The 23,794-nt window shown below is 34.6% G+C and overlaps 4 protein-coding genes across 6 annotated transcripts; all 4 read right to left on the bottom strand.

Moving 5' to 3' along the window:
* Positions 1-545: 545 nt before the first annotated feature.
* Positions 546-3,362, bottom strand: LOC137832687 (NAD(P)H dehydrogenase (quinone) FQR1). The gene is made up of 4 exons (XM_068640989.1): positions 3,072-3,362; positions 1,861-1,954; positions 1,319-1,581; positions 546-1,190 (listed from the first exon to the last, which is right to left on the bottom strand). The coding sequence occupies exons 1-4, from the start codon at positions 3,092-3,094 to the stop codon at positions 959-961; spliced, it is 612 nt and encodes a 203-aa protein (XP_068497090.1). The 5' UTR covers positions 3,095-3,362; the 3' UTR covers positions 546-958.
* Positions 3,363-4,737: 1,375 nt separating this feature from the next.
* Positions 4,738-8,680, bottom strand: LOC137832684 (G-type lectin S-receptor-like serine/threonine-protein kinase At4g27290). Of its 2 annotated transcripts, none has more exons than XM_068640986.2 (7): positions 7,327-8,680; positions 7,016-7,138; positions 6,743-6,900; positions 6,057-6,267; positions 5,705-5,942; positions 5,468-5,618; positions 4,738-5,346 (listed from the first exon to the last, which is right to left on the bottom strand). In XM_068640986.2, exons 1-7 carry the CDS (start codon positions 8,624-8,626, stop codon positions 5,038-5,040), a joined length of 2,490 nt encoding a protein of 829 aa, XP_068497087.2. In that variant the 5' UTR covers positions 8,627-8,680; the 3' UTR covers positions 4,738-5,037. The 2 variants fall into 2 exon arrangements, with proteins under 2 accessions (XP_068497087.2, XP_068497088.2); XM_068640987.2 differs by having other exon boundaries at positions 7,342-8,680.
* A 2,686-nt stretch (positions 8,681-11,366) lies between these two features.
* Positions 11,367-16,591, bottom strand: LOC137832683 (receptor-like serine/threonine-protein kinase SD1-8). The gene is made up of 7 exons (XM_068640985.2): positions 14,753-16,591; positions 13,132-13,290; positions 12,851-13,041; positions 12,563-12,773; positions 12,212-12,449; positions 11,977-12,127; positions 11,367-11,885 (listed from the first exon to the last, which is right to left on the bottom strand). The coding sequence occupies exons 1-7, from the start codon at positions 16,014-16,016 to the stop codon at positions 11,574-11,576; spliced, it is 2,526 nt and encodes an 841-aa protein (XP_068497086.2). The 5' UTR covers positions 16,017-16,591; the 3' UTR covers positions 11,367-11,573.
* Positions 16,592-19,126: 2,535 nt separating this feature from the next.
* On the bottom strand, positions 19,127-23,013 carry LOC137832682 (G-type lectin S-receptor-like serine/threonine-protein kinase B120). Of its 2 annotated transcripts, none has more exons than XR_016521633.1 (7): positions 21,452-23,013; positions 21,037-21,147; positions 20,676-20,905; positions 20,378-20,588; positions 20,022-20,259; positions 19,787-19,934; positions 19,127-19,652 (listed from the first exon to the last, which is right to left on the bottom strand). XR_016521633.1 is itself a non-coding variant. In XM_068640984.2 (7 exons), the coding sequence occupies exons 1-7, from the start codon at positions 22,763-22,765 to the stop codon at positions 19,350-19,352; spliced, it is 2,550 nt and encodes an 849-aa protein (XP_068497085.1). In that variant the 5' UTR covers positions 22,766-22,992; the 3' UTR covers positions 19,127-19,349. The 2 variants fall into 2 exon arrangements, 1 of the variants encoding a protein (XP_068497085.1); XM_068640984.2 differs by having other exon boundaries at positions 21,457-22,992.
* Between the last annotated feature and the right edge of the window lie 781 nt (positions 23,014-23,794).

Raw genomic sequence — 23,794 nt, 5'->3', positions numbered from 1 at the left:
TATTGTTGAATTAAGGATTGTTATGATTTATCTTCTATTTAATGTTTATTATTTATTTTTGGTTAAATCATTCAATTATAATTGAAAAAACTGATTGAATTCTGAGTATAACATTCCACACTTTTTATATTTTTAAATAGGAAAAAATTAGATACTATGAAAAACTTTTCTTAAAACAAATATTTTTGGTTGTACTAATTTAAAGAATTGATTATAATAATCAAGAAACTTAAGTTCTTTCATTCAAGAAACTGAGGTTAAAATATTTGTTTGGGGTTGATAATAAATAGATTTTGATTGGATGAAAAATTAAGTATTATATTTTAGGAAATTCAATGAAGGTAAATCCCAAATATGAAATCTCTTACTTTTATGCAATTGTTTTTTATATTTAATTATTTTATTATTCAAATTGTCATATGAAAATCATACCTTCATTTGCCCCATTTGTATGAATACACCTTACTTTATTATTTGAACAATTTGATAAACGTAACATTAAAACTAGACAAAAAGAGTTATATAACCATAATGCATAAATGTACAATAAACAAACACTGTATTAAGCTAATAAAATTACTAAATACAAGGAAAATAGGGAGATCACTATCCTATATAAGAGAAAGAAAACAACTCAAATGACACAATAATACAGGAAGTACTTTTAACTCATATTTTACTTTGTACTCATTATATTTTATGTTTTTACTAACTTGAACATCGGATCGGAGTGGTAGAGCTCCTCTTTTCTTTGAAGACCATGAAACTCAGAGACTATCTTAAAATTTAAGCAACCTCAACTGAATGTTCTAGGTTTGAGATCGTCAATATCCTTGAATGGAACAACATAACAACGTTTGAACATGAAGTAATGATTTATTCTCACACTTGTATTTGAAACATATTTCTTTATTTGACAAAACGGTAATGGATGCAGAGTATGTATGGAGGATAAAACTCATTGAGATCCCTTGAGCTTCTTGGCAATGCCTGCAAAGTACTTTCCCTGATGAAAAGCTTGAGCCAATTCTAACTCACTAGGCTGCCTTGAGCCATCCCCAGCATAAGTTCCTGCACCATATGGGGAGCCACCTTTCAAGTTCTCCAACTCAAACATGCCAGCGCCAAATGTGTATCCAATGGGCACATAAATCATTCCATGGTGAACAAGTTGAGTAATAGATGTCAACCTGTTTGCACAATCAAAAAGCAAACTGTCACTAACTTTTCTATTGCTTTTCTCAGCTGCATATTAGCACTGATAGAAACAGAAACAGAAACAGAAACAAGGGAATTAAAGAAGAATTCAGTGACTCACGGGGTAGTTTCTTGACCACCTCCTTGAGAAGCAGTGCTATAGAAGAAGCCTGCAGGCTTTCCTGATAGTGATTGTGAACGCCATAGGCCTCCAGTTGCATCAAAAAATGCTTTAAATTGAGCAGCCATAGATCCAAATCTTGTAGGAAAACCAAACAAAAAGCCATCAGCCTCAGGAAGCTCATGGGGAGTAATGACAGGAACATCACTCTTTGGTGGTGCTCCCAACTTCTGAAGTACTTCTTCAGGCAATGTTTCAGGTACCTGTATGTTTAGATACAAAGAATGAAAGTGAATAAGGGAAATTCCTTCTTTCTTCCGAATTACATGAACAGTGTAACATGGCCAGATCATTTTAAAGATATTGCCATAAATATTTGAACACTCTGCTGACATGGCCTCAATCGTTTCAAGATTGAAAAAGGTTGTTACCAAATTAGAAGTTTCTTTCATATCATCACGTAATGACATTATGAGCTGTTAAAAGAGGTGTCATAAGTGAGCACTTTATGGATGAATGAAAATGAAATAAGGTTTACAAACCTGCCACAGTTTTGCTTCTATTCCCTCCACAGAAGCAGCCCCTTTTTCTATCTCTCTAGCTAGCTTCTCAACATGTCCATAAGTAGAATAATAACTAAACATGCAAGGCAAATTCCAATCAGATTAGGGATAGAGAAATAAATTATATAATAACTACAACTTCTACAACAGATAGGTACACTATTATTGGTCTTATGATAATAAAAATTTATTAGAAACTGATGGAGTTAGTTTAGAAACTCTCTACCAGACAACAGTTCTTTCAAGAAATGACTACTGCACTTTACAGCTTAGTCATTTTTGAGATAATGGAAACTGGAATTCACCAATTGCCATTGTGAAACCCCTCTTCTCCCCAAATTTCAGAGTCAAGATTCTGAATCTTTGTTCTTTTGTTTTTGAAGTTATGATTAAAAAGGAGACGTTAAATCAATTTATATGAAATACAGTTCAAGAATTTAAACATTCCCTGTCTACTCCCAAAATCCTGTCTTTATTTCTTTCAAAAGCTGAAATAGGAGAACAGGACAAAGAAATGAAAACAGATCTAAGCAAAAGTTTTTTTCCTCCTTGGCTGCAATTGTAAGGATTGAAAAGCTATTAATTCCTTCCCACCCTCAAACAGCTTTCAAAGGAGAAACACTTTCCAATACTGCTCTGGTAAGAAACATCAGAATTCCCAAAATTTCAAGAACGGCAAAAACAGCATCAGATATTAGGGAGCTGTTCTACATCAATACAAAAACCTTGATTGCTTCAAATACCGTAAGGAGATGACGAGGTAAAGATTCATAGATTGAATTTAGGTTCAGTGGTGAAAATTCTTCACAAGTAAGACATAAACTGTTGAAAAGTCTAGAACTTACAGCAGCTACTACTACTGAAGACTCACTCACCACACCTTCCCAATTCATCAATCTAAACAAATACTAAATCTAATACTCTGACAAAGAACTGGGAAGAGAAGCTTATAAGAGATTAACTCCACAACTGGAAAACAAGATAAAGAAATCAACAATGTGGAAAAAGAAAGTAAAACCATACCATCAATCATTAATTCTGTATGGAAAAAATAAAGCAGACCCAGAATTCATGGATTATGAAGTGATTAACAAGAACAAAATCAAGAATCTAAGCCAATGAAAATGGAGTATTGGTCACAACTTAACCATCAAAGTAGGACAAAAAAGAAGAGAGTTAGAATGTCTTACATAATATAAACCTTGGTAGCCATTGGTAGTAACTGCTAATGTCTTGTCTCTATGGAAACCAGAAGGTGTTGGTGAATGAAACCTTAACTACGTACCTAGTCTTATACTGTAACTTATTACAGTATTATTATTATGGTTGTTGTTGTTGTTGGAATGGCGTACGTTTAAGAAAAGTTCAATACAGAAAACAAGAGAAAGGGAAATAAATGTTTCAGCAAGAAACGAAGAACTCTGATCCACATCATACAAACGAATTATTCAACTCAGTAGTTAATTAATTAACTGTACAACAACTTATTTATTGGATCATTATTGTCTTTGGTCAATTATTTTATATTTTATTATACGTTACATCTTTTAATTAATCCAAGACATGGTGGGTGATGCATGATTGGTGGGTCAAACTCAAACATAGCACGAACGTGGAGTAGTTGAAATGACGTCCTTGTTCACTCATGATTTCTAATTTCTTATTATTAGACATTATTGTAACATACTTCTATGACTTCGATGTGCCAAGAAAACTTCTTCTCTATTTTTTTAAAACTATTTTGAATGGCAATGATTTCAAATCCTCCAATTTCACTCGTATAATTCGGCTGTTTATGGATACAATAATAATTTGGCTTTTAAACTTTATGGGTAATCCATCTAATTTTCATTTCTATAATCCACGAGTCATGTTAGTTAGATAAGTCCCGTCAAGTTCAGCTTTTAAATTTTTATAATTAAAAGGCTTATTAGAGGTTTTTTCTCTCTTCATTTCTCAATTAGTTTATGCACAAACTTAATTAACACTCAAAAGGGAATCTTAGTCTCAATAACTTCATCATTTATTTATTTTTGTCTAATGATCCCAGGTTAACAACATGTTAATTCATCTTAAAGTGCAATATGAGTTCATGCTCATTTCAAAAGACAAGTTACTTAGCTTTTTATTTTTATATGTCGTTAACCAAGCCTCACCCACCAATTAAATAAACTTCTATTTGAACCACACATTCGTTTTGATGATACAAATTCACTTTGTAACCCACTAATCCAAGGTGGGTTTGCTTGAAGGCCAAAAAAAAAAGAGTTGATTCCATGGATTTATAATTACCCAAAATCTGAAGCATTGTAACTAATAAATAGAAATAAACTACAATAAGTAAGGTAAAAAAATCATTTAGAAATGAGCTAGTCAGTGGTGAGCTTATAGATTAAGTATGTTTAAGTCCTCAAATTTATGGACCGAGCTCATTTTTTCATCCTTAGTTAAGATTCCAACGTAAATAATTAATATACATGTACCTGATGGAAAATATTACTTTGACCCTCTTAAAAAAAATACTCTCACCTAATAACTAATTTTAATAGGATAATAATATATATTATGATTTTATATTAAAAGTAAATGAATGTTTTTGTCTTTTAGTGATATTAAATAAATGTATTTTGATTTTAAGTGGTATTAATGTATCACCATTCATGTACTAGATGGACACTACCAATTTTATGACCTAATCGGTAAATTAATTAAACAAAAAAAATTAACATTCCTAATATGAATACTCCCTTTTAACAACCGATTTTAATAATATAACAGTATTGTATTGTGCAGGCCTTAGATGGGACGTGTTCCAATTCAGGCCAAATCATGATAATAGCCCATAACGAAACGGAATGAAGTGAAATTTCCGAAATATTCATAATTATCTCACCTCTACAAATTAATCAATAACCTTAAGTTGAACAAATATTTGTCATTATTCAATAACCTTAAGTTGAACAAATATTTTTAATTATATTATATATTACTTAATGATAACAATGTTGGCATCCCAGTGATTCAATTAAGCCGGAGTGATTAAAGGAATAAGAACTTTCAGAAGTGTAAGCATGATGATTCCCATTATCTGCTTAATTTTGAATCAGAAAGAAAACTTCATGCATGTTTAACTTGCACAGTGTTGTTACTAAGGAATCAACGACCCTCTAGCGAAGTAGCAGTTGTGTGATTGGAAGCAGAGTTGAGTGGAGCGTTTGATGATGAATTCGTCTGAGAGAAAAATCTCTCCGAATATAATCCTGGCCTTCCGGGTTGAGGGATCAACACACTCTCACTCTCCAACATCAAAACAACTGATGACATTGTTGGCCTATCTTCTGGGAACTCTTGAACACATGACAGACCCACTTTTATACACCTTAGAGCTTCACATGTCGGAAACTTTTTCCCAACAAATGGATCCATCACCTCCAACGCCCTTTCTTCATTCCATACCTTCCATGCCTACCATGTTTCCAAATTATTCCTTTCATCAGATTATAATACTAATTAACCAAAAACAACACTCACACATACTCAACTTTTCTTAAATAACTCTAAACTCATAACTGACCAATTTACTCACATGGCCTAGGAGATTCAGTTTGTGATCTGGGTGAACAAACCCTTTGTTTTTCTTCCCGCTCAACAGCTCCAAGAGTAAAACCCCAAAGCTATAAACATCCGATTTAAAAGAGAAGTGTCCATCTATTGCGTACTCTGGGGCCATATATCCACTGTAACAAGTGCAGAGAGTAAAATGAGTTTAGCAGTTAAGTTCAGAAAAACTGTGGAAAGTTAAGTCATGTGTCGTTGTGCTTACTAGGTTCCCACTACCCTCTTGGTCTTTGCTTCCGTTTGATCTCCACCAAACATTCTTGCCATTCCGAAGTCAGAAATTTTTGGATTCATTTCACTGTCTAAAAGAACATTGCTTGCTTTCAGGTCTCTATGGATGATTCTCAGTCTTGAATCTCTGTGAAGGTAGAGAACTCCACGAGCAATGCCAATAATTATGTCTAGCCTCTTCTCCCAACTGAGCACATAACGCTTGGTTTCATCTGATTCAGAATATTGCTTGTTTTATACAGTATATTATGATCAAGTGAAATGTGTTTGCTCAAAGTACGTGTTTCTATGTGTAGATGTGATTTTGGAATAGTTGATTGACCAACCGAATAATAAGGAGTCCAAGCTTCCGTTTGGCATGTATTCATAGATCAATATTTTATCTTCACCGTCAATGCAACAACCCAGAAGCTTGACAAGATTTCGATGCTGAAGTTGGGAGATCAAAATGACCTCATTCTTGAACTCCTGCAGGCCTTGTCCAGAACTCTCTGATAGCCTTTTCGCAGCTACTTCCTGTCCTGATGGAAGTTGACCCTGCAAATCCAAAGAACCAAGATATTATTATTGTTGTTGTAAAACTGAGGGCGAATAGCCTTTCTCGTAGGAAAACGGAATCGATAGACTTGTTTGCTTGGTAAGTGGAAAGTTTTACTGTCATTTTGAATATTTGGACTGAACAACCAGTAGAAAACTCAAATGGTGAATAGACACTCAGAAAGAAAAACTGATAGATGATAAAGAAGTATAGATGTGATATGATGTGATAATAAGAGATTGAGAGAAATGGTGAATGTCAACGGTTTTTGCACAGTTGGGGATGTACACGAGTTTTACTCTTTAAACAACATGATACTATTTTGAGATCTCAGATGTTACAGACTAAATAAATCAGAGAGATCATTGGATAAATGTGCATTTTCCTACCGTGCAACCTTGTTAGAGACTAGTATGTGATATTGTTTGGAATATATATTTTTTAATAATTAACCAGAGAGAGAGAGTAATTTACTTTGTATACAGGACCAAATCCTCCTTCTCCAATCTTGTTGTAACTAGAGAAATTCCCAGTGGCGGCTTCAATCATGGCAATCTTAAACATTGGAAGTTCAAATTCATTCCTTTCACTCCTGACTCTGCCAACACTAAACTGACTACCGGTCTGTTTGGCTGCTTACAGAAGCAAATAGCCAAGGATTAATCAGTAATGCTAATAAAAGGACACTACGGTTTAAAAAGTACGACAGATTTATCTTCTCAAACTAGAACTACAACTTATATTTACCTCCATTTCTTCTGCATTTCTTAATTATCAACCACAATGTTGATACAATAATTGTTGAAGTTACAGATGCAGCCACAGGAAACAGTATGAGTTTCTTCCTTTTACTTCCATCAGCATTTGAACCTGACACCACATATAAAGACAAAACATACAATATATAAACATATTTTGAGAAAAATTGAAATTGCTTTTATTGAAGAATCTTTAATATGATAATAAGTATTTGTTGGCTTACTCAAAAAAGAAGTGAGCTAAATTTCTGGTGACTGCTAAAATTGGACTAAAACATGACATGGATTGGTAGCACATACCTTCAATGTTCTTACCTATTTCTGAAGCTGCAACCCTCAGGTAGAAATCTTGTCCATTCACAGAAACCTCTCTTATATCAAATAAATTCCCAAACCATGCAATACAACCTTTTCCGCTTGCATTTATATCCAGGTTTGCATAAGCAACACAGGAGCAGTTCTTAGAGCATTCTTTCTCACAGTGATCAATGCTGATGCTGTAGTTTGTACGAAACTCAGCGGCATCTGGAAGCTTCATTCCTGTAAACTGCTGAAATGCATCTCCATTGCTGCAAACCTCTGTGTTTTTTCTAACACATCCATCTGACCACTCAGACCTTTCCCATTCCTGCGGAAGCTTAGGCTCAAAACCCTTCAAACACTTGCAAACAGGGGAGGTATTGATGTAACAAGAACCGTAAGCACCACAAAGGCCATAATCATCACAACGGTCCCCTTGAATTGAAAATTCAGAAAACCAACTTGAATGTTGATCATTCCATGAAAAATGCTGAATCAAACCAGACTGACTGAGCACAAATCTTGAAATGATGGTGTCTTTGGTCTCATAGGAGTAAGACACTTCATCAGAATCAAACACAAATATGGGTTTGAAAACTGGATTTGCACTGAGAACCGGGTCACCTTTGAATTGTTGTCCATACCATGGTCCACTTCTGAAGACCTGCTTGTTTCTCTTGTGAAGGAAAAGCTGAGGAAGGCCACGTGGATCCACACTGTAGGTGTATTCTCCTGGAGAAGGATCAGAAGTGGTTTTCCATGAAGTCAAGAGTCGATTCAAGCCAGTTTTGAAGTTCCAACCTAGTTTCATTCCTGGTATCAATGTGTCAGATGGGTAATCAAAACTCTCCCACAAAAATCTCTCATTTCCATAGTCTTTCAACACAAAGTTTCCGGAATCTAGAAGCTGTGCCACTGGATTTTTTGCAGGTCCAGATGAGTTTGAGGACCATGCAACACTTCCCGTGTGGCTTAGAAGAATGAGCTTGCCATCACCACTGAATGTCAAGGAGCCACCAGAGTTAACTAGTGGATTGTCTCTATTTGCAATCCAAATAACTGTCTGGTCTGGGATACGCTTGTACCATATTCCAAGATAAATGTGAGTTGAATTGCCAGGACTGAAGAAACCCAGTTCAAAATTTTGAGAAGGTGAGACTAGTGTCTGGTTGCCACTGATGGTTTGTGGAGGAGTTATTTCATCCTCTGCTTCCAAAGATGAAGGAAACAAGGATATGAAATAGCAACAAGTAACAAGAAATAAAAGGGTGAACTTGGTTTTCTCCATGAGTAATTTCATCCTTTCACGTTACTACTTATAAAAGAAAACTTTGGTTCTTTAATCTCACTGTTCCCAATAAACTTCTTATCTAGACCCCTCTGTGAATTTAATGGGTTCGTTAAATTAAGCAAAAGAATTCTATAATTGGGAGCAGGTGTACCTTGAGGGTCCTGTTTTCTTTTTGAAAGATTACATGAAATGTTTTGTTTTTCTAAACCAACATGCAACTATGTAACGTCTAGTGCGATCTTATGTTTTCAAAAGTGTCACAATCCTATGTTATTGAATTTTTAAAGTCTTTCTTCATAAACTAATTTGCAATTTAACATCACAAACAAATTAGTGAAAAATATGAACTTGTGTACAGAATGCAAGTTCGAGCCGAGGATTTGAACATCGCAGCACATTAGTGATATGTTATATCTGAGTTCTTTGCTATAGGACATGTTTCAGTTTCACAGCAATTCAAATTCAACACTTTTTAATTCAAAATGTTCTGACCTCAAGTCATAATCAAACGCAAAATATTAGTTGTTTTCATAATGATATGAATGGAAAAGATAATAAAAGACATTTTAATAGTAGGAGAAAAAAAATTGAAAATAAAAATATAAAAACTGTTAAGAACACACAAATTTTCAAGCATATAATATTCAGTTAAACTGTGGTTATGACTAGAAAAGAAAGCACATTTGAAAATGAAGATGTAAAATAATGTATATAAAATTAGCATGAAATATTGGAGAGCAACGTCAACATTAGGTCATCAGACTCAACAACACCAACCTTTAATGTTGAGACAGCATTGGAACAACAGCAAGAACAAGAAAGAAAGATGGGACATAGTTTGAAATTCGTTACCAGAAATCCATCTTATTCAGTCAATCATGCTCCACAACTAAATAGTGCAATATTTTAACGTGGCATGTAGAGTGAAAGCAACTGCAGAGACTGTTAGTCAATGAAAGCTGGAAGAGGTGGAAGATGTTGATAGCAGCAAAGACATTTTACCAAACTCTACCAATTAACAAATATATAGCAGTCCATTGTTTCCTAAATAATACAATGTTGCAAGTCTCGAAAACTTGTTTGTTTCTTCTTCTTTTTTCTTTTCCAGCATCCCCTTTCTCTGCCTTTCTCTGCATCTACAATCTCTATTTTCCACTAACTTGTGTAGGCAGTGCCAACAACGTCAGAAACTTGGGAATATTGGATGAGAGTTTCTAGGTATTCGTCACGTGTGAGTGTATATACTCTAATTTCTTATGCCAATTTATGAATAAGGGACCAACTTACATAATTTTAACATTGAAACCACATTGAATTTTTTTAAAAACCTATACGCCAAAATGACTTTTGCTCCTTAATGTAGATAATATGCTTGATCGGAGATGGAAAAGAGAGCACAAGGTTTCATAGATCAAGAACTGCGTAGGCAAAGCAACAAAGAGAACAAGAACAGAGCGTGAAGAACCCCAGTGGAATGAGGGAGAAGAGAGAAGATGAAACAGAATGAAAAACACAAATGAATTGTATTTCGTAACAATAAAAAGTGAATACTATGTTCAAATAGTAAAATTGTAGGTGTATATATAAGAAAGCTATGTCTAAGACAGTGGTAGTTACAAAGAGAATAACTGGCCCAACAGAAGCCCATTACTAATGCTTCTGGACTTTATCAGCAGAGAAAAAATAATAGTTAAACTTATTATTAGAAGAGATTTGGGAGGAAAGTGAGGTTGTTTGGATTGAGGTATATTAGAAGAGATTTGTGAGGAAAGTTTATTGAATTTTGTGAATGATGTGATAGTTATATGAAATTTTTTAATTTTTTTAAAATGTGTAAAATACAACCTTATAAATTTACCCTTACTTTTAAAAATATATGAATAATAAAAAAATTTAATTAATTTATATAGTTATTTTTATAATTAATAATAATATTATTATTATTATATAAATAAATATATTTTATTATTATTTATTTTTATTAATAATATTATTAAATATTTGATACAAATAAATTAAGAGTAATTTTGACATTTTAATAATATTATGTAAATTTTTAATAATTATAAAATATATTATAAATTAATTTAGTTGTACTATTATTTTTTATTTATTTTTTATCATTATTAATTATTATTTATAATTTTTAATAATAATAATTATTTCATAAATTTATTATTAATATTTTTATTTTAATTATCATTTTATATATTTATTAATATTTTAATAATTATTATTATTATTTACATTATTTTAATCATATTTTTCGTAAATCTTGCTAAGAAAGAATAGTACAACGCTTTTGCTTCGAAATTTGTATTTTATTAATATTTTTATTTCTTGGTTTTTGAGTTTTACCTGCCTTTCATCGCTTCTCAGAATCCGGGTTTTTGAGCTTTACATCGCTTCTCAGAATCGTTGGATACAAAGCATTATGATTAATAGCTATAGTTTACTTTGAGAAACAGCGTATTTGTTTCAAGCATAGTTTGGTACATAAGATGAATCTTAAAGGAAATTTGATTTTATCACACGTGAATTAATATACAGTTCTATATAGTCTACATGAATAACAGACTCAGCTATCAGTTTTTTTTCTTTCATCATTCCTAGTGAAAAAATTGAGAAGTCTTATTGTTCTTGTTTGGAATCGGGAAGAGTTTTCAACTTTCCTAAAAGTCTTTGTTGATCGCCTAGTAGCTCTCAGGTTCTCACAGTGTCCAAGTTTCAGTGATGGGAAGAGTATATGTAAAAGGTTCTCCAACAGTTAAAGTAAGTTTTCTTTGAAGAGTTTTAAGGAGTATGGTTTTCACTGTATCTCTTGCATATTACACCAAAACAAGATCAAAGTAGATCTCAAAGATGCCGCAACTATCAGAGGAAGGAAAATTTACAGTATAACTTCTATGTTTCAAGGAATATACAAATGTGCTAGGTGATGTCATGCTTCTTTTAACTACCTAGCATCTAGCAATGTGACTGTGACTTGGTTCACACTCCATGATTCATCTTGCTTACTTGAACATGAATCAGTCTCCGCAGGATTCTTCCCTACGGAAAACCCAGGGTTTCTGGGTTGTGGCATTAATGCAGATTCACTACTCAGCATCAACATCACTGAAGACATTGTTGGCCTATCTTCTGCACGTTCTTGGACACACAAGAGTCCAACGTGTATGCATCTGAGAACTTCAGCTGGTGAATATGAATTACCAAGTGATGAATCAACAAGTTCCAATGCACTGCCATCTCTCCACTGCCTCCATGCCTACAACAAGAAAGTACCACCAATTGTTTATTAACGGAATATGATATTATCAACTAAGTATCACTCTAATTCATGAACCACCCTCACTTACATTCCCTAGAAGATTCATGTCATCATTTGAGTAATAGAATCCTCTATTTTTCTTCCCAGTTATAATTTCCAGCGCTAGAACTCCAAAGCTGAAAACATCAGATTTCACTGAGAAGGTACCGTCCATAGCATATTCAGGAGACATGTAACCACTGTGCATAAGAAAAATATACAAATAATAAGGTCAGCATATTTGGTCTTGTAGAGAGTATTGTTTGCAATGAAGTGGTACTCACTATGTTCCAACAACTCTCAATGTGTTTCCTTCTGTCTGATTCGCGCCAAAAAGTCTAGCCATCCCAAAGTCTGATATCTTTGGGTTCATTTCACTGTCAAGTAAAATGTTGCTTGCCTTGAGATCCCTATGGATAATCCTGAGTCTGGAATCATGGTGCAGATAGAGTATCCCTCTAGCTATGCCACATATAATGCTGAAGCGTCTATTCCAGTCCAACATGTGTTTTTTGGCTTTGTCTGGAACATTATTTATTACAAAAGCATTCAGATAAAAAGATAAGACCAGATCAAGCAAAACATGCATGCATTGAAAAAACAAAAGATCTCAGGTGTAGAATGTTAAAAATTACCAAACAAAATGGAATAAAGGCTTCTATTTTCCATGTGCTCGTACACTAGCAACTTCTCATCCATCTCAACGCAGCATCCAAAGAGCCGAACAAGATTTCGATGTTGAAGTCTGACAATTAACTTCACCTCATTCTTAAATTCTTCAACTCCTTGCACGGAGTTTTTTGATAACCTCTTGACAGCAATATCACGGCCTTCCATCAACCTTCCCTGCTTGCCACACAAGCACTCCCATTAGTATGGTTTTCTGTATGGGTTATTATGAGAGCTATAAAAAACAAACCTACCCTGTAAACAATACCAAACCCTCCTTGTCCAAGTTTATTTTCTTCAGAGAAGTTGTTTGTGGCCATTGTCAAGGTATTAAAATCAAACATTGGCAACTCTATGTCATCCATGTTCCTTTCTCCCGACTTTTCTCTATTAGTTGAAAATACCCCGTCACTTGTTAGCAACTCTCTACTTCTTTGGAAAGAACCTGGTTTTGTGGCAAGAACCAAAATATGTTATCATCTGCCACAACAACGTTTATACCATTTACTTAACTTCATGTGGACAAGGACATTACCTCTGGGGGTAGTCTTCAAATTCGATATACTTAACACTTTTCTCTTCTTCCAGAAAATCATAACCAATCCCACAATTACTACAGCTGCAGAAGCTGTGATTCCTGCAATCTCGCCGATATGGTTTGTCTTGTGAGAGCCACCTGCAGATCCTGTGTCATCTGTGATGCATAGGTTTCTTTTAGTACATTTATCCACTTAATATTTGTTCTAAGTGGTAGAAAATAGGTTTTGTAGAGTAAATACTAGCAAGTTAAAAATTAGATGATGACTCAACATAACTAAAACATTCAAGACAGAAAATTATGCAACACTTTCAGTTAAACAATTTGGAAGAACCTACACTTATGCAGAAACGTAACGTGTCAGATTAGCTATACAAATTCACTTCAAGGAGACTGATGAAATTAGCTTAGTTTTCTATGATGCATTTTTTATTTCCCTAACAAAATGAAACATTAAAAAACAAATTCACAAAAAGGTGAAGAAAAGAAAGAGAATTTGGCTTGCTTTGATGTAGACATATGCAGCTTTGAAATGCCGCCTACTCCCACCGAAATGTATAAAAATAAGCTTTTCTGAGTGCAGGTGATATTCATTAAACAGATCCTTATCTTTTTCTAATTTTCAAAGTTCACATGCTCCAAAACCTACCAACCTATGAACTTAGCATGGTCCAGGACCCACTTTCATCAAGGATAAACGTGTTTCCTAATCCTATTCAAACTCTCCATTTCGCTTCCCATATTCAAATATGAACAAATAGGCAGAACTAGTTATCTAGCTGTGAAATAAATTCAACATTTCGGTCAATGACATTTCTTGTTACAAAATTTTAAATGTAGATGTGACAAATGTGAATATAGGCATTGATTGAGAAAGAACATAGCATTGGTATGCGCCCAAAAGAAAACGCAACGAGTCAAAAACGTCGGCCCACAATTCCCGTAGGGCCCATATAAGAGAAGTGAGTGGACCAACAAATTCTAGAAAGAAAAAAAGAATCTAGAAAGATTACAGAATTTTAATTTACTCAGTTAGGTCACCCAACCAATGGAATGAAAAGGGTGAGTGAAGAAATGTAATTGCGTTCATATTTTCCCACAGGCAGACACATACTTCTTCTTTTCTCCTTTCCTTCGTTAGAAGCCACATCACACGTCAAACAAGTTTAGGGCGGCACCAAGAATTTGAAAAAAGAATCTTGCTCAAATTTAATGCCAAAAAATTGACCAAAAATTTTCCAACGTCAACAACTATTTCTTTTCGTTCATTCAGGATTAATCATGCTTATTTTTGTTATACAAAGCCATTCTATGGTATCTTACTAATTGAAGATAAATTTTTGAAGATCAACACTTTTCTAATTTATTCTAGCAATGTCAATTCCATAAACAAATTTATATCAGAATGACCTTAGCCTAATTGCTAATAACCAACAAACCAAACTGGTATGAAACAGAGTATGGAAGATTGGAAGAAAACACAGAAACAATTGTTTAATAAAACAGATGAGCAAGCATCATTCTGTGATTATATATATTTATTTTCCCAAATAGTGTTTAAAATAATAAAAGCAAAGAAACAGGTGAAAACGTTAAATAATGTTTAGTGTGAAGGTACCTGCATCAGAAGCTGCTAATCTGACAAAGAGATCTTGTCCACCGCTGGGATACTTTCTCATGTCTATGAGTTCAGCACTCCACGTGACGCACCCGGTTCCTCCGTTTGTGACCTCAATGTTGGCATAAGCAGTGCAAGAACAATTCCTGCGACACAAATCTTTACACTCTTCTAGGTTCATGCTCCTGTTCGCAAACACACTACTTGTCTCAGGCAACTTCACGTCCTCCAAATGCAAAAACTTGTCAGTCCCACAATCCAAATTCGTGTTCCTCACACACCCTTCAGACCCATCTCTCAAACTCCACGCCTGCTGGTTCTTCGGACTGAACCCTCTCATACAGGTGCACACCGGCGAGGCGTTAGAGTCACACAAACCATTAGAACCGCACGCTTTGAAATTATCACACTGGTCCTTAGGTGCATACCAAAAGGTGGTCCATGTGTTGCTGCTTGGCACCCACGTACGACGCTTAAGTACACCACCCGAAGTCACAATTAGCCTCGACAAAATAGAGCGGTTCCCAATGGAGAAGGAATAGTGCACACCATGGTTATCGTATGAAAAATCAAACATGATGGAATCAGTGTCGGGTTGCATCTCTGGTACCCCACTGAATCTCTCACCGTTCCAAGGCCCACTTCTATATATTCTATCATTTTCATTCATCAAGAAAATTTCTGGTATTCCACGAGGATCTATCTTGAAAGAGTAATCACCACTTGAAGGGTCTTTTCCTTCTACTTTCCACGAGGTTAAGTGTTTCTCCACGCCAGTGTCTAGGTTCCACCCCATTTTCATCCCAGGTAAGAGTGTGTCTGTTGGGTAATCGAAGCTTTGCCAGAGATAGTTTGCGGGGTCGGTTACGTTTGCTTCTCTGAGAACTAGATTTCCCGTGTCCAAAAGCTGGAGAATGGGGTTGTTGGCTTTGGTGACATTGGAGGACCAAACGGGTTCCCCTGATGGAGTTGTTAGAATCATGTTTTTGTTTTCTCCGATGGTTAGAAATCCTGTGGAGTTGTGGAGAGGGTTGTCTCTGTTGGCCACCCATACTACGGGTCCGTTGCTGATGTTGTGGTACCATATGCCTAAGTACCAAGAGGAATTGGTCCTGGAAAAGAAGCCCAGAGCAAAGACTTGGGTAGGTGAAACCAGGGTTTGGTTGGTTAGAAGAGTTTGTGTTGGGGTTAAGGTGTCTGAGGAGAATGAAATAGTGATGTGTAATGCCAAGAAGCAAAAGAGAAAGAAAAAGAAACCTGGCATGTTATGTTTGCAGAGGGAGAATGATGAAGTGTTTGGTAAGGAAGATAAATAAAAGTTTCATAGTATAGTTCTGGTATGGTGTGGGGTGGTGAGGAAATTAAGAAAAGCAAATTGAACCCGTCATTGACAGTGGCATTCTTCTTGGTCTATGGTGTTTCTCCTTTTGAACAAGGCTTTGAATTCCCAAATTTGAAAAGAGAAGAAGTAGCTGTTGTTATCTTGCAACAATCACTTTTATGCGACTCTTGTTTTTCATCAGTCAACAGTGTGAATATGGTTAGCCATCCCAAAGACTCATAAGTCACAACTCATGACTTTTTATGATGCATATTATTTTTCCTTTTTGAAACACTGTTATTTTTAGAATACTGGTTAGTATTTGTTATAAATGTAATCATGCTGACTTTACAGGTTCTTTGGTGTGTAAAGGGTGAGGGGTGAGAATAATAATTAATGCAGAAAGGTAACTATGGTTTAGTTTTGGGTTGGGTGATGACTTTTTCTTGTTCCAAATGTAATACTAGTGGCGGCCCAATTAGGTCACCAAATCTATTTATGTCACCTTTTTTTACCACCAAAAACCGACACCGGACTCCAACAAAACCAAGCTAATATTACTAATATGCCTTAAATTTTTTTCTTCAAACATAGTGATATTTCATTTTATTTAAAAAATAAAATAAAATTGTGAAAATAAAAAATTGCTTCTAATCTATGAGGCTCGAACACTTTTCTTAAATGAGCGTATCGGTGTCGAACACACATATCGGTGTCGACACTCGTACAACACTCGTAGGATATTTATTGGTTAAATGTTCAATTCAAAAAATATTTGTTGGATTTTTTAAAATTCTAACACGATTCTATAACACAATTTTAGAAGGTATAAATACAATAATTTTCTAAAAACTCAAATTTATTGTATAAATTTTTATTATGATTAGAAAAATAAGAAACAAATTCTTTTGAACCAGTCATGAAAAATATCTTCATGCTCCCAAAATAATTTAAAACATATTTTTACACATAAATATTTATTTTCAATATATATAATTCAAAATTATATAATACATAAATCTGTATCTCGTATCTTACATTTTAAAAATTATACGTATCTCCGTGTCCGTATCTATATCGTGTCTATATCGTGTCAGTGTTCATATCCGTATCTATCTTACATAGCTTCTAATTCTTATATTTCTGCTTCAGTTTCTACAATGTTTTTTTATGGATTAGTCTGTTAAAAATATTTCATGATAATTAAAAGAAATATACATATTATAACTAAATAAATATTTATGTGAACCGAAAAGAAACAATCGTAAATCGTAACCCATCGAATATTATTAACTCTTTGACTTCCTTTTTGACTTTAGTGTGTAAGTTTATTTCGGTATGCTTTTTTTATATCTTCCATTCACACAAAAATAGTGTTCATATATATTAGTTGTAAAGTAGTTTTGCTATAAATAATAAAATTATTATTCGTGATTAAGAGCATCATGGAATTGTTTTATACTAATAGAATTTAGTCATTTTTCTCCTTGTTTAAAACATCTCGATCCAACATGAGATTTAATTAAAATTTGTTAAATTATCACGTTATATTAATGAAATATGGTTACCAATGTTTTAATGTATATATATTTCACTAACTGTGTATATTAAACTCTTTATTTTGTTTTCATTTTCTTTGTCATTTTTAAATGTAAAGAAGGCTTTTATATAACCATTTAGCACTAGTGCAAGATCATGTGGTATAATAAAATACAAAAAAACTATAAGTCATAAACATATGTTCTTTTTATAAATTTTTAAATATACAAAACAATAAAATATTTAAAAGATATATACAACTAAATAAAATTATTTTAAAAGAATTAAATTATTGCTTTCGCCACAAAAACTTTGATATCACTATTAGGTCTCTTGATGAAAATTTACTAAAAGATTTTATAAAAATGAGACGTAAGACAAATTCACAAAAGACATTCATACTACCTTCAACCTAAAACACACAATTGTCATTTTATTAGTATATAAATGTGAATATTTATTTTAAAATTTAAAAAATATGAGTATTATTTAATATAATCTTTGTTTAGAATGGAGAAAGATGTAAGTGTAATTTTCTTTATTTCTTCTTCTGTTACGGCTACCAAATTAGAAACGTTAAAACTTGAGTGATGTTACGTTTTTGTTTTGACCACTTGTTATGTTTACGTAATTCAAATAGCTTTCGAGTGTGGACAAAATATTTTGTATTTCGATGATTACGTAATTCAAATGCAGTAAATAATATTTTGTTTTCTGTGGACAAATTTTGCTTTTAGATCAAAAAGTTGTTGAAACTTGAGCGTAATGGGGTAGGAAATTTGAATACCATGTAATTTGGAAGAAGGTTCTATCAGATGAAGTTTTTTCTTCAAAGAAAGTGAAAGTAAGTTCAATATATCTAAGTGAATTTTAATATAAAAAATAAAGTGATCAACATGCGTTTTTATATTACTGATTTTCCTTAGCTTGTTTAGTTTTCTAAGAAATTAAGCGAGAATCTTTTTAATGGAAAACTATACTTTTATATAAATTAAAGAATTAAAGAAAAAATTATATCCAATAGTACTAAAAAAACTATAAATAATTAAACTAAAAATTGGACAAAATTATGAATAATTAAAGTTAAAGATCAAAATTATGTAAAAAAGTGTAAGAGACCAAAGTTCTAAATACTAAAAATGGAAGAACTAAAACATTGAAAAAAGAAAAAAAAATAGAGAACAAAATTACTTATTTTGTAAAATGTGAAAGCAAAATTATAATTAAAGCATGGTTAATCGATGAAAATGTGTTGCGGAGTAGTTCCTGCAATTGAAAATAATGGAGAAATCACGTGCAAAAGGAAAGAGTAGTTTGTGGAGGAGTTGTATGTGGCAGAAGTTCCGGATTTATAGTATGCATGTGGAACACGCAGAAGCATTATTATGAATATTGTTCTCCCAAGATTTTACCAACACCTACACACATGATAGATACCAAGCACCTGCAAACAATGACTCATCTAGCTCATCATCAAATTTGGCCTTATATTTCACAAGGTTCTGATATGAATCTTATTGTCGAAATGAAAATCTCATTGATGAATAAATAGTAAGGACTTCTATAAACATTAACAGAGCAGATTTGTATTGTTTTTTCGTCACATATACAGTGTATACAAATGTAAGGGTATACTATAGTTTAATTTCAGCAGGGCCAAGAGGGAAAAAGGAAAAAAAAATGAGCCATATTTACGTTTGATGTGTGACAGAGAATTGAAAGAGAATGATTCGATTTCTATCTCCCTACCACCATTGTGACTGTCAAATCATTTGAAACATCAAGGCCCTCCATGTAAAATTGTCTGTCCTCAGATCTCCTCATGGAAGTAATCAAAGGTTGCGTAGGCGTGGGAAGAGTTGTTGCTTCACTTTCCAGCATCAACACCACAGCAGACATGTTCGGTCTCTGAGCTGCTGAATCTTGCACACACAACATCCCTATGTGTATGCATCTCAAAGCTCTGCTTTTAGGACTAGAATTACGAATGCATGGATCCACTAGCTCCATTGCTCTCTGTTCATTCCAAAGATGCCACGCCTACATCATCATATAAACTTAGTCATAAAAATGTTGCAACTCTCACTTAGTTTTTCTAGACATGTTAGAAATTTCAGCAAAACAAAGAATTCACATTCATAACCAATAAAGTGCAATAGGATGTAGATACTCACATATCCTATGAGGCTGGAGTCATCAGTGTGACGAAAACTGGTGTTTCTGCGGCCACTCAAAATTTCTAGTAGTAATACACCAAAACTATATACATCAGATTTGACCGAAAACAGACCTTCCATAGCATATTCAGGGGCCATATAACCACTGCAGCAGATTTATGTATTAAGATTAGCCTGGTCCAAGTGAGAATTAACAAGACTTAACATACAAGTAAAATCAAAGCATACTTACTATGTACCAACTACTCTATTTGTATTGGCTTCATTCTGGTTCCCACCAAATATCCTAGCCAATCCAAAGTCTGATATTTTTGGATTCATGCTTTCATCCAACAAAACGTTACTCGCTTTTAAATCTCGATGAATTATTCTAAGCCTTGAATCTCGGTGCAAGTAGAGTAATCCTCTTGCAATGCCTTCAATGATTTCAAACCGTCTTCTCCAATCTAGTTGTGTTTGTTTGAATGGATCTGTCATGATATTTACCAACAAAATGCAAAAGTGTTAAGCAAATGCACCAAATAATCACTTTTCATGTTAATTTAAAATGCGCAAGGAAATGGACAGGATTAATGTGAAGAAACATACCAAATAAAAAACAATCCAAGCTTTTGTTTGGCATGTATTCATATACCAGCAACTTCTCTTCCCCTTGAATAGAACAACCCATTAGTCTAACCAGATTTCGGTGCTGTAGTTTGGCTATCAGCATCATTTCATTCTTGAACTCCTCTAAACCTTGGCCAGACCGTCTTGAAAGCCTCTTAACAGCTATTTGTTCTCCGTCTGGAAGCTTTCCCTGGTGAATGGAGCAAATGGTTTTTTCCATTACATTTTAGAAAAGCCTATTTTAATTACTAAAAAGATGGGCTTAATAGAAGCATACCTTGTAGACAGGGCCAAAACCCCCTTTCCCAAGCTTATTTTCTTCTGAGAAATTGTTTGTGGCTACTGAAATGCAACTGAAATTGAAAAGTGGAAATTCTGGCCCCCTTAGTTGGCTGCCCTCCAAACTATGGTCAGCTGATCCTGAAAATTCTGCTGACATGTCTCTGCTCTTGCTTCCATCAAAAACTGGCAGTACATCACTATTCTTGCAACAAGAAGCTGGGGAAACTGTAGGCAGAAGTAGAAATAATATAGGTAAAACACGCAAGTCAATACCAAAAATAACATTGGACAGCTTTGCCGTCAAATATCTGATAAAAAAGAATAGAGTCTGGGGAGATGAATTATGAATATTTAACCTTTAAGTTTACCCCTGAATCTATACACCAGCCACACAAAGATTCCTAGGCAGATGAACCCCGCCACAACAGCAGATATTATCGCAATGATGTTCTTTTTACCTCCATCATCTGTATAATTTGAAGATACAAAAGTCATACGGAGTTATTAGAACTTGAGAAATTCAAAAAGATTATTTGCTTCTGATAATCTTCATAGACAATAAAAATCAATGTATCCTAATGATTGAGAACTTGAGATGGATAATTAGCTGAAATATTGATTTAAATGTTGGAAACAAAATAGCAACAGGATGAGTACAGACAAGCTTTCTTCATGTGAGGCCATAGATGAAACATTTGTATGTACTGATAAACGTAAATTAAAATTGAAATGATAATTATGTTATGAGAACAAAATTAAGGGACTAATTACCTTACCTAAATCAGAATCAGCGAGACGGATATGCAGTGTATTTCCTCCACCATCATAACGTTGAATGTCAACCAAATCCCCATTCCACACCATGCACCCTATTCCATTAACATTGGCATAAGCCGTACAAGAATCATCGTTCAAACACACTTGATGACAATCATTCGTGCCAACCACACGTGCCAAATCCGGCAACTTCATAGACCTACGCTCCAAGAACTCATCCTCTCCAACACTAACCTGAGTAGTGCCGGCGGAAGTAACATTCTTCCTCTGAGCCTTGAGTGGAGTCATCCTCGTACACCCACTGGACCAGTTCCCCTTATTCCACTGATCCCTACTCTTGGGTTCAAAACCTCGTATGCAAGCACAAACAGGTAAATCCGAAGGGGACACATCACACGCCGCGAAACTCCCACACTTATTGTAAACCTCACACTCATGCGAAGGCCCTCTTTGAATCACATCCCAACGTTTCTCATCCTCATTCCACCTGAATTCTGTCTCATAGCCGTCCCACCCCATTTGAAACCTCACCTTATCAGTGCCGTTTAACGGGTTATAAATGAAGTACCTACCTCCTTTACCATCCCCATTAAGCGTAAAACCATAAAGAAAATTTCCTCTCATAGACACCCCTTCAAACGTTATACCATCCCAATACCCCGTTCTCCACCTTCTTTTGTCTCCTTCCCAAACCACTATCTGAGGTAACCCTTCAGGATCCACCCCCATAGTGTAGTTTCCCCTCGAAGGATCCGTTGACGATTTCCATGAAGAGAACACATAGCCGCCACTCTTCCCAGTTGCAGCCCCCACTGGAACCCTCATACCAGGCATGAATGTATCCGTTGGATTCTCAAAGCTATGCCACAACTCTTTCTTTTCGCTCGAGAGAATGAGGTTACCAGTGTCATGAAGCGTCGCCGAGCAGTTTTTGTTGCTGCTATCGATGGAAACGTTGGTGGACCAGACAAGGTTCTTGGCTCCATCGAGGACTACGAGGTTGCCATCATTGGCAACAGTGATGGATCCTCCGGTGCCATTGATGGGTTTGTCGCGGTTTGCGACCCATATAACAGGTGTCGCGGGAATGTTGTGGTACCAAATTCCGACGTAGCGGGAAGAGGAGTTGTCTAAACCGAAGAAACCCATGACGAAGTTGAGCTCTTCAGACACCAGTGTCTCACGGTCGTTGTCCCTGATGACGACATCGTGCGTGATCCTGATATTTGAACTTGCCGCGAAGGAAAGGAGATTGTGGAAAGAGATGAAAGAGAAGAGAAACAGAAGGGAGATGGACATGGCCGCCATGGTGTCAAAATCTGTTGAGGTTAGAGAGTGAGAGTGGTGAAAACATAAAGGACAGGATTGTGCTTTTTGGGTTGTGGGCGAAGAAGAGATAGTGGGTGTCACTGTGGCGACATGAAAAACGGGAGAAGACGAAACGTATTTATTTGACCGGAGAGAATACACGCTTGTGATGTGGTTGTTGAAGACACGGCTCCCACATTGGAGAAAGGGTTGAAAACGGTACCCATGTCATACTCGCTCTCTTCCTTTGTTTTTGTTTTTTTATGGTCAAGTAAATCATGAATAATAAATAAAGAAGTAAAAGGTAGTGCACTGAACAACAGTGATACAGTAACATTTATTAATGGCTTCCACTGCAGTGAGAGAGAAGAACCCACCGTCGGAAGAACCTTCCACTTTCCGCCTCATACACATTGCCGCACTTTCTATCTCACTGTTAAGCTTACCACAAAAACACATCATAAGTATGATGAAAAAAACAAACTTATATGATTTTAGATTAAAATATTTTAGTAGTTCAGATAAGATACTAAATTTAATAAATCAGGTATTGTTTGTTTTGGATATTTGTGTTTTGTTACGATTTTCTCTTTAAAACACTTTATTTCTCAAATTTCATATTGAAACAATTTCATATAATTTTTTTATTTTATTTTAATTATTTTTACTTTGTTTTTTTTCTTTTTATTGGACATAAAATAAACATAAGCATTTTTCTCATCCAAGTGATTAAAAACATCATCTCACATTTCCTTTCTACTAAACGAGAGTCCTTTAAATAATTAAGTCAAAATTTTAAACCTAAGTTAACTTATACAACACTTAATCAATGAAATTCTAATAGTAACTTACAAATAAAATAGGTCTTCATTTAACAATAAACAGTTGCCATCTCTGACACTTTCTTTTCTTGTAGTTAAAATGAGTTTTGCCGGTTTGGTGGTTTGAATGTGAATGGAGATAAAAAAATAAAACTACCAAGGAAAATAAATGTACTCTTCCTTCAAATACAATAAAACTAACGACGGA

The sequence above is a fragment of the Phaseolus vulgaris genome, chromosome 6 (assembly GCF_051622355.1).
Source record: "Phaseolus vulgaris cultivar YP4 chromosome 6, ASM5162235v1, whole genome shotgun sequence".
Lineage (NCBI taxonomy): Eukaryota > Viridiplantae > Streptophyta > Magnoliopsida > Fabales > Fabaceae > Phaseolus > Phaseolus vulgaris.
Note: the sequence above shows the minus strand (reverse complement) of the source record. Positions and strands in the feature narration are given on the sequence as shown.